Source organism: Prorops nasuta, unplaced genomic scaffold (genome assembly GCF_024137725.1).
Source record: "Prorops nasuta isolate Cenicafe-Biocafe unplaced genomic scaffold, Cenicafe_Pnas_1.2 PNAS00003, whole genome shotgun sequence".
In the NCBI taxonomy this organism is placed as follows: Eukaryota; Metazoa; Arthropoda; class Insecta; order Hymenoptera; family Bethylidae; genus Prorops; species Prorops nasuta.
Window position 1 is genome coordinate 12,598,860 of NW_027116800.1, and position 13,582 is coordinate 12,612,441.

General features: G+C 39.3%; 2 protein-coding genes across 2 annotated transcripts; one reads left to right on the top strand and one right to left on the bottom strand.

Moving 5' to 3' along the window:
- Positions 1-2,398: 2,398 nt before the first annotated feature.
- LOC136785749 (G-protein coupled receptor Mth2-like) lies at positions 2,399-5,664 on the bottom strand. The gene is made up of 2 exons (XM_066747000.1): positions 5,234-5,664; positions 2,399-4,992 (listed from the first exon to the last, which is right to left on the bottom strand). Exons 1-2 carry the CDS (start codon positions 5,466-5,468, stop codon positions 3,908-3,910), a joined length of 1,320 nt encoding a protein of 439 aa, XP_066603097.1. The 5' UTR covers positions 5,469-5,664; the 3' UTR covers positions 2,399-3,907.
- Positions 5,665-7,111: 1,447 nt separating this feature from the next.
- Positions 7,112-8,425, top strand: LOC136784719 (G-protein coupled receptor Mth2-like). Its single transcript, XM_066745593.1, has one exon. The coding sequence runs from the start codon at positions 7,112-7,114 to the stop codon at positions 8,423-8,425; it is 1,314 nt and encodes a 437-aa protein (XP_066601690.1).
- Positions 8,426-13,582: the final 5,157 nt, after the last annotated feature.

Here is a 13,582-nt window from a genome sequence, read left to right on the forward strand (position 1 = left end):
CGCATCGGTTATATTTATTTTGTTCAGAAACTCAACTCGTAAACCGTTTTATCTCCATAAAGACGAAGAATGTTTCAATTTACGAATACTCGAAGCGAAAATCGCTGTCAAGGCTACATGTACCGAGATCCACAACGTATTACGGAAAGTTATACGAGAGCAATTGATCAAACATTAGGGATGGAAGAAATTCCGGCTGTAATTCCGGTGTTAATAGTCTGGTGGCTTTTAATTTTCTTGACTCGCGCCCACTAAGAACGAAAGTTAGATTTATGTACGGTTCCGAAAGTTGGCGATTTTACGAGGACCTGGAAAATCTTTAAGTAGGCGAGGAGTAGAGACCTGTAGCCCGTATGGGAAGATAGTAGCCCGCTTCTTTTGGTTATGAATATTAAGAGGGCGAGAAGAAAATGCGGGGCTTCCGTTAGCCGGAAAGTTGGCCCACTTTAATTTTCCGCTGGTTGCTCGGCTACAAGCTTCCAGCCAACCACTACACGATGGATTCTCGATGTACCAGAACCTGGACCCATAGCCACTTTATCCCTTCACAACCTATGGACCAACTTAACGTCTGATATCGTGCCTGCTGCTCAGACTTTTAAGATTTTCATCGCGTTACCCCATCGATAAAAAAGCTCCATCTCTTCTTTTACCTAATCTTCAAAATCCTCATAAATATAGAACAATTTTTTGCGATGGAAACTATATCAGAGTCATTTATTATTTTCTAATGTAGGAGCTCGACAGATTTGCTTGGGAAGGACGTGATAAATCGTGCAGTATTGCTTCCAGCAAGACTGAGTGTGAATGTCGACAATTGGTAAACTTGAGCGACATTCCGTAGCTACCGGACGACCTATATTTTATGGATGCACGAGCCGTGAAATTATTACCACAATGTCGTTTCCGGGACGACACTGTGAGAATACGTGGCGAATTGCGTAGCATGCGTTACCAACAATCCTCGAGAGAGACAAGAGAGGAAAATGAAGGGTTTATAGGGTAGGCTGCGCTGAGCTTCGATTCCGATTTCAAAGTGACATACACGTTTGCTATTGTCATTCTCACTCACCTTCTCATCTCTCTCTCCCTCCCTCTGTTATAACTTAAGTCTCTTTCTCTTTCTCATTGTTCGTTCAGCTGTTCGACGCAGATTTCGGTCCTACGGAGAAATAGCTAGGAAAAAAACAACAACACAAGATCCATCTATGCTCTATCTTGAACGCATTTACAGAAAACCAGTTTGAGCCTGGGATTTTCCACTACAGTCATCTCATTCGTACGCTGCTCCTGCTGATTAAAGCCATAAGCCATTCGACGAATCGTAACTATTCCAGGGAAGTTTCTGCAAATCGGCGAAATGTAAGATTTTGCCGCCTTATGGAGGATTTTATGGTCCACAGGCTTTACGCCTGTGAAAAAAGTTCTATTGGAATTTTAACTGGAAATACGAGTTGGGGAGAAAAAATTCAATTTTATCAGTTAAAAGAATTAGGTGACCCAGTTCTCGAGTCTGAGCGGAACCTACGCTGTAAATGCTTGATAATTAGATTTGTTGTTTGGCAAGGAATGGTGGAAGTTGGGGTGGTGAGTCTTTGGAAGCCTGGAGGCGAGTTACATGGGAGGAAATAGCGTTGGTGGGTCATGGGAAGTAGAAGAGAGTCAACCAAGTTGTGTGAAGTGAGACGCGATGATGACGGAAGAAAGAGTAGTGGAAAGAAGTGGATGGAGAAAAGTGGAGGAGCAGGCGGAGGAAGAGGATCGAAGAAGAAGAAGAAGAAAGAAGGAAGGGGGTAGGGCACAAGGGGTGGAGAAGCGGCTTACGGCCCGCGGTTATAGGGTTGGGGCTTGTGGGTAATCGAATTTGCCGATTGATTCGATTTTCAATTTTCTCACCCCCTACACCTCCCCTTAACCTTCTGGAAACCTACGCAGCCTCGTACTCTTGTAAACGTTCTTCCGATTCCTCTCTCTCTCTCACTCTTCCTCTCTTTTGTAGAATCTCCGCTGAATTCCACCGAATAAAAGTCCCACGTGAATTTTAAGGCGCAGCATGCAAGTAAAATATGCCTTTAGCTTATAAAACTGAGTGGGAAGGAAGGAAGGAAGGAAGGAAGGAAGGAAGGAAGGAAGAGACCCGATATGCTTTTCGAGAGAAGCATGCTGATTTACAATTTTTACTCCTACTCCTATAAAATTATTCTTTTACAAGCGAACAAAATTAAAAAATACCACTTTTATCACGAAAAAACTTTTCAGTTATCTTGTGATGTTCATTTTATTGACCAATTCGAATAGTCGTACTTACAACATAGGCTAAAGATCTTATCTCTTTTATGTACTATGAAATTTATCTAAGGAAGAATAAATTATAACAAATGAATAGAAATATGGCACTCGTTTTTATTCAGCAGTACGTGTATCAAGTATATAAGATGTGATATTTCGTTACCCAAACTGTATTTTTGTAAACGATTAGTTTTCTTAAAGTATTATATTATTAATAGGAGATTCGTTTACGAAAATTATTGATAAAAGGTGTTTTACTCCTACATCCTAAGCTTTGTGTTAATCAAAATATGTCAGTCTCTTAGAATCATTCACTGTGCCTGGGTTTCATGAGTCGATTGTAAGGGAAACGAAAACTTTTTGGACAGAATTGCGATTCTAAAAAAATTCAAACGCTTTTTTTAAAAAAATTATCGCGGGTTGAAATATTTTTATCCGAATTTTACTATTTGCCTTAATCGAAAGCTTCATAAGTTAGGTTATCTCAGCTAATTAATATGAAAACTTTCGCTAGGACATGTTCTAAGCAAAATAATCAAGGATAGATATTCCTGTTAGTGTATCCAACGAACTTTCCGATTAAACATAGTAATAGCTTTTTAACCAAGAGCTAGAGTCATAAAATCATCCCTTTTTTTAATGAACAGTGCCATCTCTGTTAAATAAAAATAGCTGACCGTGAACGCGCTTTAATGAACCCGATTCATCGAAAGTAAAAATAGTGGTATTTATTTTACGTTTGAATTGATAAATTTATTAAATTATTTTTTTGTTATACATTATCCTAAGATCAATAAAATAAATATTTTTTTTCCATTCTTTTTGTAATAAATAATTTAACTGTTAATTGTGCTCAAATAACTTGGTGAGAAATTTTTTAAATTGAAATATTTTCTTATTTGATAACACAAATAATAGTGGATATCTATATATAATCCATTCCACTTTTAGGTTGTTTAATCTCTTAAAGCAATTTAGTAATTATACCATTGCCGAGTTATATGCAACGATAGAAATAATTCCAAATCCGAAGTAAATATTCCATATCACTTTTTATCCTAATTGAAAGTCGATTACGTTCAGCTTTTAATTAAAAGTCTATTACAATTTTTAATTCATTAATCCCTTTCTTAATATTGGCTGGAAAATCCGACGAGAAAATCGTTACTCGTGACTGTTGGATTTCGATTCTTTTGGCGTTCATAATAGCGAGAATAATTTAATTCGCTGAATTCGTCCAATGGAAAAATTCTGGGTTCACGAAACTTCGAGGAGTTAGGACATTTTAAATATGTAATAGTTAAGCTAAAAAAATGCAGTCAAAATTTCTTTCAAAGTGGGTCTTTCCTATCAATGGTTCTCGGGATGGCATCGACTTATGAGACACAGGTATATGTTAAATATTTTAAACGTATATGTAAAACACGTTTCGCCGAAATGAATATTTCATGAGGATGTTTGATTTTGTAATTTATGTTAAAAAGTCTCGCTACTATTATGATTTAGACGACGCTTCCCTTATTAGTGACTAGCAATTATTACTGATAACAAATGTTTCGTAAAGTTTAATTATCTTACAATAAAAATGGCACTTTTACACTCAACACGGTATCCTTTGTCACAAATCTACTGTTGGCTTGAGCACTGTGGCAGAAGTGCGCTTTTGTCGAGAATTCGATCGTCTCTTTTTCCTTTTAAAAGCGTTTATAAAGGTTCTCCTAGGTATGATGGCCATGAGCATTAAAATTGGCTGAATCATTCTGAAAAACTTGACGATCCAGAGATTTGGGAAAGCAGCGCCTACAGCACCACTGATATAAGCCGAGTCCATTAGTAGATATAATTTGAAGAAAACTAAGTAATTTTTAGTTTTTTTCTTACTGGCGTTGTTATTCAAAGCCAGCGCGTTGGCTCTCTTGGCCTGGTACAATTTCCAGGAGGTAAAAATAAAGAGAACGGTATCGGTTAAACACACGATAATAGGTATAACAGTAAAATAGATGTAGAAAGCTGTATTGGGGTTATAAAAGTTGTGAATGTTTGGCCTGTAAGGTGAATTTTCGGGTAGCCATGGTACCAGGTCTAAGACTACCACGAGAAGACTCGGTATCAAGGGCAGCCCCCAACAAACGCAGCTGTACATTAAAATTTTTCTAAATTCCTGGTCCCTGTTGTTATCACCTTTGGCAACCCATCGGAATCTCGTGATGACGAGAGTCATGTCGAAGCAGATGATGAAGAGCCACAAAGTCGACGATACTGTCAGGTACATCATGAGGGTTCCAGTGACGAAGAATTTCAGTCTCGAGATCCTTTTGTAACAAAGAATCGATCGGCCAAGATCGATCATAATGGCATTTTGAACTAGCTGGGCGAGATTGTAACAGGCAACAGCTTTGTTGTAGGCGCGTTTTCTCAAATCGGGTAAAATCACGTAACACGACACCACCAACACATAAGGAATAATATAAATGATGTTGGCGAATATCACAATGCTCGCACCCCAATATTTCAACGGCGTAAATACACTGTCACATCGATCAGGCCTCAGTGCCTTGCAAGTTACGGCGGATCCATTTCCTGCTACGAGGCTGATTTTTAGACCAACCGCTGTACCATCCGGCAAAACATCCAAGCACCAATTTTCAGGTCTGTGCGTCAGCGTGTTATTGATTGGTGCCGATAGGTAGCCTCCATCTGCATCTAGAAGATAACAGGACACATTTTAAACAAACTCGTTAACGCTTATATCTCGCTACGCACGACTCAAAATTAAATCCACGAGTTCGTTGACTAATCTGCATACATACAGGTTTCTTCCGATATAAACCGGTTTTTCCGAATTCACAGGGAAAGAAATGCAGCGCAGCTCGGTTATGTTTAGCAGAGTTTTTCGATTAATTGGTCGAATAGAGAAACGAAAGAAGGTAGAAGGGGTATTTACCCATGAAACACGTGGTGTGGTTGACGACTGCGTCTCCGGTTACGTTTAGAACGTGGAAAATGGTTTTGGTATCATCAGCGTAGCTCGTACAGGCAAGGTCGTAGTAGAGAATCGATCCGTCCTTGCAGCACTTGATGAAAGATGACGTTTCGTATGGAGAGCGATTGTTATTGGCCATGACTGTACTAATCGTTAAAATCCACGCAGTCAGTGTAATGGCGAGTTTGGCCAGCATGTTTCGAGGAATTCCAACGGTCGTGCCATTCAGGCGAGAGTCGTAATAGCGAAAGAAACTGGCTTTGCTATACCTATACCTTCCCACCACTTTCGAAAGAGTGTCCAGTGTCGCGTGCTACTCTCTTGCAATGATGGAACCGCGAGAGTCTCAGCGTGAACTTAGCACGCGCCCCGGCCTCCGATAGCCTCCAACCAGTTCCGACGATCGACTTACCGACTCGACAGTCTGACGAATAATATTATACTGGACGTTCCCATTCCCCTCCTTCTTTTCTCGACACTTCTTCCTCTTCTTCCACTCTTTTCCTCGATCTTACCGGCCTTGCCTCGAAGAAATCTTCTTTTTCTCATGATTCTATCACTCGGACTTTGAAAACACCGTTAGCCACTAAATTCTTTTCCATTGACTTTCCAAATTTTGCTCATACTCGACATCCACTTATCATTTTTCACAATGTCCATTAAAGTCCTATGATACACGAGCTCGCATTATTCTTCTACTTCACACTTTTCATTACACTTTGGTAAGTTCGATATTTTCTTTTTTTAAACATAAATTAAACCTACCACTTATTTCTCTTCTAATATTGAATCATAAATTTTATTAAAGATTATTTTAAAAGAGAGAGAGAGAGAGAGAGAGAGAGAGAGAGAGATAAACTGTGTTTATCAAACAACAAATAAATATATTCGCCAACAGGATTTTATTGCTCATTAGTAGCAACGAGTTTGGCTAATGAATATTAACGAAGGAAACAGATCTACATTCAAGGTTGCTTTTTAATTATTAGAAAAAAATATAATCCAATCAACTGATTGTTTACTAGTGAACAATAAAATTTGCTCTTGTGAATTAAGCAAGAGTCTGATTTCATCGTGACGTCTAAAATAACCGCAGAGTTAACATCACGTTATACTCTTCAGCATGTTAAAACCGTAAACTGATATAAAAGTACCGGGAAGTAAGTGGTATAAAAAGCGACCTGTACATTGTCCATATAAAGTTTGCTAAAAGTGTTTTTCAACTACTACGCGAGCAAGTGTTTTAAAAGTATAAGTATTTTTTTTAATTTTTTTTTTAGTTACAGGTAAAAGCTTTAATTTCTACGGTAGAGTTGTGATATAATTGAATTTGTATCTAAACTTTTTTTATCGTCGTGCTTGGCAACCACGATTATCGTTGATAAGGAAATGAATGAAAGAATACATTAGTCACACGGCTCTCATTCGTATTCCTCAACGATAACTTTCGCAAAGTCCGTTTATTATGGTTGAGTCACGTATAATTGCATCAAACCTAATGTCTTCATTTTTCGAAATTAAATTTTCTAGTTAACAAAGTTACTTTTATTAAACGTGCAAGACGAAGAAACAGTATCAGAGTTCGTTATTTTAGTCGCAGTACTTATAGAAAGTTCGGTAATGAGCCTCGCGCGCTTAGTGTAAAAATTAAATTAGTAGCAGGCTTCGGATATCTCGAAAAAAATCAATCAAGTATTACCAATTAATTAACCATTATTATGATAGTGAAAATTCTGATTTTCTCAGTAAAAGTTTTAAAAAGTGTATGTTGCACGAGTAATTGCAGTAAGAAGCGAGGAAGGCCAAGGGAAAGTTATTCAACGAATAAGACCTGTGAAGATGACGAATTGCAGTGAGATAATCATCGGATGCATTGTTTTTGCTACTCTCATGTCGGACATCTCGGGCCATCCTACTAACATTGAAATGCACAAAATGGACGTGCCGAAAAAATGTTGTCCAGTGGGATACCTTTTCAACGAGAGTCTCGTCTGTATAGCAAATGATAGTTGGAGTATCTCGCAAAGTGATACCAAATATTTGTCAAATGATGCAAATAATAATCGTATGTGCCTAGTTAACGCCACGTGGATAAATAATCCGCTCAGATTCTACGCTGCTGTTCACGTACCAAATCAATATTGCATAGAGATAATTGTAAACGGTACAGGAATCGTTTCAAAGTGTCCAGAACGATTGAACCAAGTTGAAGAGAACAAAAATCAAACCCACGAGGTTCCGCAACAATACACTTCTAATGGAATAGACGCTATATTTTGGGGCCAGCAAATTTACATGCCCATGATTCTAATTCATTTTGTTCTGTGCGCCATTATTTTGATAGTATATCTGTCGGCTCGCAATCTATTCAGAGGCTTGCATCATCGTGCAGTCCTACGACACAATCTTTCCCTGATGATTTTTAGTTTAGCAGTTTTTCTTTTGGGCTACGGCCACATCTGCCACTGGCCCATGAGTGATACAACGATTGTCCTCTTTTGGCTAGCCTCGCAATATTTTTCAATCGCCTCTGTGTTCTGGTTAAACGTGGTCTGCTTCGACATGACCTTGGGCATCACAAAGTTCCGCTGGATGTTAGGATCTGGACAAATGACAGAGTCAGAGGAGTGCCGGAAGTTGCTGCTCTACGGGGCTTTTGCGTGGGGCGTACCTTTGCTTCCCACTCTCTTAGCTGCCATTTTTGAGTTTTCTCCAGGAATATCCAACGATTTCCCACTCAAACCCAATTTCCTACGATACAATTTAGGCCCAAATCCCATAGTGAATTTCTACTTTTTTCTCCTACCATTCTTCACCATGTTCTGGAACAACGTTCTGTTTCTCTACACAACTTATAAAATTGTTCAAATACAAAGGAGCACCGATATAGCCATGAATATTCACTCATGCGTCTTGAGGAGGAAATACTCTTTACTTCTGAGGCTGTACTTATTGATGGGAGCACCCTGGTTTTTCGGCTTGTTGCTCGCCTGCTTAAACAATCTCGTATTATTGAAGATCTGCAGATTGATACAGCCTGCACTCTGGCTACTGATGCTGAGTGTCCGTAAAGAGGTGAGAGATAAGCTGAAGAATATACTTCATTGTTGTGGTATGTTCGCGAAAGGCCGTTTTATAGCGGTCAACACCTAATTCAGAAATGATTGCTAATTAACTAAAAGAGATTGAGTATATGTGAACAACTTTAAAGAATAATAAGTGTGAATAATTTTTTGATTTTTGAATGACAATTATTTCTGTCACGACCCATGTACAAATATCTTAATAATTAATGTTTTGCGAAAAGGTATGAAAGATTGATTGCATAAAGCACCTATTTCAATAACTAATTTTTGGAAAATTATTCAAGAGAGGATTAAGAAGTTGAGAGCTTTGTTGGATACTTTGAAGAGGAATACTTTTTCACGTAGACGTTGATCAATTAATGAGCTATTGGGAAGACTACCGAAAGGATTAGTGGAGAGGGGAGATGCCTGTCTATTCCTGGAGCAGGAGAGGAGGAGCAATAACTATCAACCGGTTAGGTTTACTCTGTAGCGCTTTACACATCAATTTGCATTGCCGTTGCGCAACCAACGTAGCTCATGGAATCCCCGTTGAGGAAGATTCTTTATGTGGAGTGTGCGATATTACTTTTAACGAGCTCTCATACAAGCACCTAACTAAATCTGTGACAGCTGTACTACACTATGCGCTACACGTACAGCCTTACGAGAAGATGCTAATCTTAAATTATGTCCACGATTCCATTTTATTCTTAGATAATTACGCGGCTATTTACCCTCCACCGTAAATTGTATTTTTCAAATGTAAATAAACCAAATTTTCCACTTGGAATGACAAATCAACTTCTAAGAGAAAATATTTATAACGCAAATAGAATTATTGGAAATAAGAAATCCATAAATTAATGAATTTAATTAATGTTACTTGTAGGCATTTCTGCTTGTATATATATATATATATGTTTAAACTGATAATAGATAATTTTAGATTGTACTGAAAATAAATACTGGAGATATTGGAAATATATTTCAGTAATTTAGTTCTATATTGTCCTTCCTGGATACAAACCTTTCATTAAGGTACTATGGGGGTAGCATCTCCAACAATTATACGACCCTCTCTTGTCGTTGGATGATGTAATACGTTTACCGGTATTACGCCTCCGTGATATTAGTGTCTCCTTTGGTATTGTATGCCGCCTATCAGCTGGGATCCCAAGGGTTAACACGATTTCAAATTTTCAGATTAAAACAAGAAATTTTCCACTATAACGATTGATCATTATTTTCAGTAGAGAATGTCCGTTCGTAGGTTATAATATATTATAATATTTGCACAGATGACAATTTAATCAATAATTTCTGGAAAAAGGGATGTCGCCGATAGGACGTGGTCGAATATGTTATATCGTGGCGTGTATATGAAATGCGTATCTATGGTAGAGAATAAAAAATCATGGCAGATTTATAGTAAACATGGCTGTCTAATCCTGGCGTGCATTTCATTATCCATGTTTATTAGCGAGTTTCAATTGGGCGATCGGTGATGGATCGTCGTGACGTCACTGCGTCGAGGTTCAATCAATCAAAGGATAAGCGGATGAAGCTGATTACGCGGTCGCGGCCGCAAACAACTACCCCGGATTATGGATTCCGATTTGATCGAAAACTTTTCTGACTGACTGAGTTACGCCACTATAGTCGATGGAGCCGGCCTATGAATTACCGTTCGTGACATTACTGCAATCGAACAGGAAAGACACGCTCACAGATATATGCGCATAATTCGGCCTAGGGATCATTCACTTCCACAAGAATGATTCATCATTTCCACTTATCCTCTTCGTATTCGCTTTTCAAACAATTTTTTCCCACATCCCATTTTTTTCGCCATTCCCCCGCTTAAAATGCATACTTCATTATCTTCAATGATGTTCCTCGTCGCTCACAAGTGGAAGAAAACTCATTAAAGCGTATTCATAATTACAATCATTCGTAATTATACGACACTGTCGAGGAAGATTTTCTCACCTTGCTTCTTGCCTTGAGACAATAAGCTCCTTAGCTTTCTCTACAAACTTTCAAAAATATATATACTGTATTATATTTATTATCGTTTAATTATGACATCGATTCACATAAAGTATATACACAAGTTGCATGATAATTACCTCGAAAACAGCTTTTTAATTACTAAAATAAGCTTCGCGCGAGTTTACACGCATATATATAAAAGAGGTTATGGCGAGTTTGAGAGAAAGTTGTGAGGAATCGTAGGAATTACACGGTTTTCTCGAAGAGTGGTGCCCGTGTGATTTTCACAGCGAGCACCGCGAGGCGTCTCGAAATATAACTATATATCGGCTACAATAAAAGGAGTTTATTCGTATCGTTAGCGAGAGGCTTCGGTGATTCACGATAGTCGAGTCTCGTGGATCAAGGTGTTTTATCGCGATTCTTCTCGGGTGCAATTTTCTCGCGCGTATAGGCACCTACGCAAACGCGCGAATAATCTGCAGAAGGATTTTAATAAAGGATACGAGAATGCCCTGTATCTCACGGTGCCGCGCCGCGCAGCGCCGCGCGGACAAAGTACTCGAGATTCTTGGATGCTTCGGAATACCTGGATCCGCCTGAATGAATATGCAACGAATGCAAAGCAACTCGCCAACTTCCACCGACATTGATTTGCGTTCGCCATGGAACAAAAGAGTTGGCTTTAGGTCAAACTATACCCAGGTTCGACTGCACGGCGCAAATATTCCCTCTGATTTCGACCGTCCTTTTTCTATAATGCGAAATCTTTCTCTCAAGTACGTACTCAAATGTCAGCAAGAAATCGCTCTTGCCCATTCGAGAGCAAATTCAAAAACTGCTGTTTTCGATTTATTAAATGCAAATCGAATCACACAATATCCTTCCCATTATATTCGAGTTTTTCTCGAGTTTCGATGAAATAAAAGCCCCGACGCGAGATCTTCGATGAACTTTATATTATAATGCTTTATTTGAATTATCTTATCAGTTTTTAATAATAGCTATTGATTATTCTACTTTATAGAACATTGTATATGTTTAAAGTGGGGCGATGAGTGGGGTCGAAGCGTGTTATCTCGAAATTCACGCGGATGACGTAGGTGGTACAGATTCGAGAAGGCGAGTCGCGTTGTGGTTTCGCATTATGATCTAATTACAATTTATGGGACGGGGTTTCACGCGTGTACTCTGATTTGGCATTAACTCCTGTGGCGTAGCAGCTAGGTCCGAGGTGCAGCGTAACGGCTTGCAGAGTGCTGTGTGTTCCGTTCTGTTCCGCAACAATTCTCCCCAACACATCTTCTGCTAGTTCTGCTTCCTCTCTCTCTCTCTTTGGTAACCAGCACACCTGTACTAAACTCCCACCTCGAGCTACCGCATGCTGCTGCTGCTGCTACTAAAAATATTTCGCGCTCTCCACGGAACCGATTGTGATGTATAACCATCAACACTCAAGCCTCTTCTTCTCTCTTCATCATTCCAGACTTTTAACAGGCAGCACAGGATCGCAGAAACAGAAATGCGTGACGAGCTACGCCTACGTTTACAACGCGTCGCGAATGCATGTTAATTCATAAGCTTGGCGTATACGAGGCGAACACGCGTAAACCTGCAACCAGCGACTGGTAATCCGCGCCCTGCTGTACTTTAATGGAGCGATGAATACTGAATTATCGCATACTGCTGAATTGCTGAGTAATGTAACGATATTAGGAACTATTATTTACGACAGCGCCATATACTGCTGCATCTTACATCTCGTGAGAGAGTTCTCTGTGGAAGAAGCCGATAAGAAAACATCGGGGAATATATATATATATACTATAGGACTCGTATTGGTTCTTATCAGTTTCTTGGGAAATTGCAGGAAAAATATATTTGGATAGTTGAGGGGCCTACATATATTTTTGTACGGCGATTCGATGGTTAGTGATTCGAGTAATCCAAGTGCTTTCGGGGAATAGGTCAAGCAAGAGGAGTTGGAAGAGGAAGAGTGCTTTGGTATAAGTGACGACGACTGTGCGAGGATTGCTAAGGGTAATATTATGACGTCGTTAGCCCAGCAATGCGAGTTCCTCGATTGTTGTATGACCGATGGGATAGTGGAACTAGTTTGAGCGATAAATCGCACTTCGTGACAATGGAAGTTTCTACTACTCTCGTTACCGCTGTCACCTCTTGCCTCCTCCGCTTTTACTCAAGAATTATCGCTGCGAGCATGTGTGCGTCGGAAATTCCTCCAAAAGGAAAATACAAGAGGAGGATCGAAGGAACGTCGTTGTAGAGGTGGGGAATTTAGTGTACAGTGCGTTTCATAACTCGTTTGCTGACCTGAAAACCCTCGAAAGAAGGGCTGATTCTCAAACGAAAAGTCTTATAAATCTGCTTAATATTTTCGATATTTACCGAGTATCATAACAATATCTTTAACCTAAGAGACTCAATAAATTGTTATAAAGCTTGGTAAATATTGGAAATATTTATAAGAGTTTTCTTCTCAGAATCTCTCCTCGAATCTAAAGTTTTCAGGGCAACATAAACTATTGAAACATCTTATATAAATCGATGTTGTATCTATAGTAATTAGAGAGAGGAAGAAAAATAATATGAAGGTGCAAGTTGAAGGGAGGGTAGCGGGGGGGGGGGAGATAAAGGAAAAACAAAGGCGATCAATGTTGGTAACTAGTATTTTCCAAGGAATGGGTATAGGTGAGACGCAGAGGTGACAGGGCAGATCGAAAGACGGTAATGGTTGGATGGATATAGAGTCTCGTGTAGTTCGCCAGAAGTTGGTGGCGCAGAAGGATAATGAGAGCAATTAGCTCATCCACTGTCTGGATGTCTCTCGATCTTTCTTCCTTCTCGTACGACTGGTTAGATGGAAATCGAATGTTTCTCCAACTTCCCTTAAACTATCGCCAACGTACATGTACGATCGTCAATTTCTATTGTAAGAATCAATGAATTTTTGAAAGAATAATATCGAAACAATGCACAGATACTCACCGTATCTTACCAAAGAAGCAAGCTTGGAATATTTTTGAGAAAAGACTGTGCAAAGCCACAAAGTGATCGATGTTCAGAGTAATTACCAAGAACTATTTGCTGTCCATGAGTGGACTAGCTACTGCATCTTAAGGATGCCACATTTTGCATATTCAAGCGTCGTAAAGGTGGGTAAGTGGTGGTAGACGGTGGTGGCAGCGGTTTATTAGCGAACCGATGCCCAAGAGTTCATTGACCGAGG

What these genes read in the sequence shown, in the direction of transcription:
- LOC136785749 (XM_066747000.1), bottom strand. Translation starts at nt 5,468, where the DNA reads ATGCTGGCCAAACTCGCCATTACACTGACTGCGTGGATTTTAACGATT. An exon ending in CCACACCACGTGTTTCATGG is followed by an intron (nt 4,993 to 5,233) that starts GTAAATACCCCT and finishes GTTATCTTCTAG; the next exon opens with ATGCAGATGGAGGCTACCTA.
- LOC136784719 (XM_066745593.1), top strand. Translation starts at nt 7,112, where the DNA reads ATGACGAATTGCAGTGAGATAATCATCGGATGCATTGTTTTTGCTACT.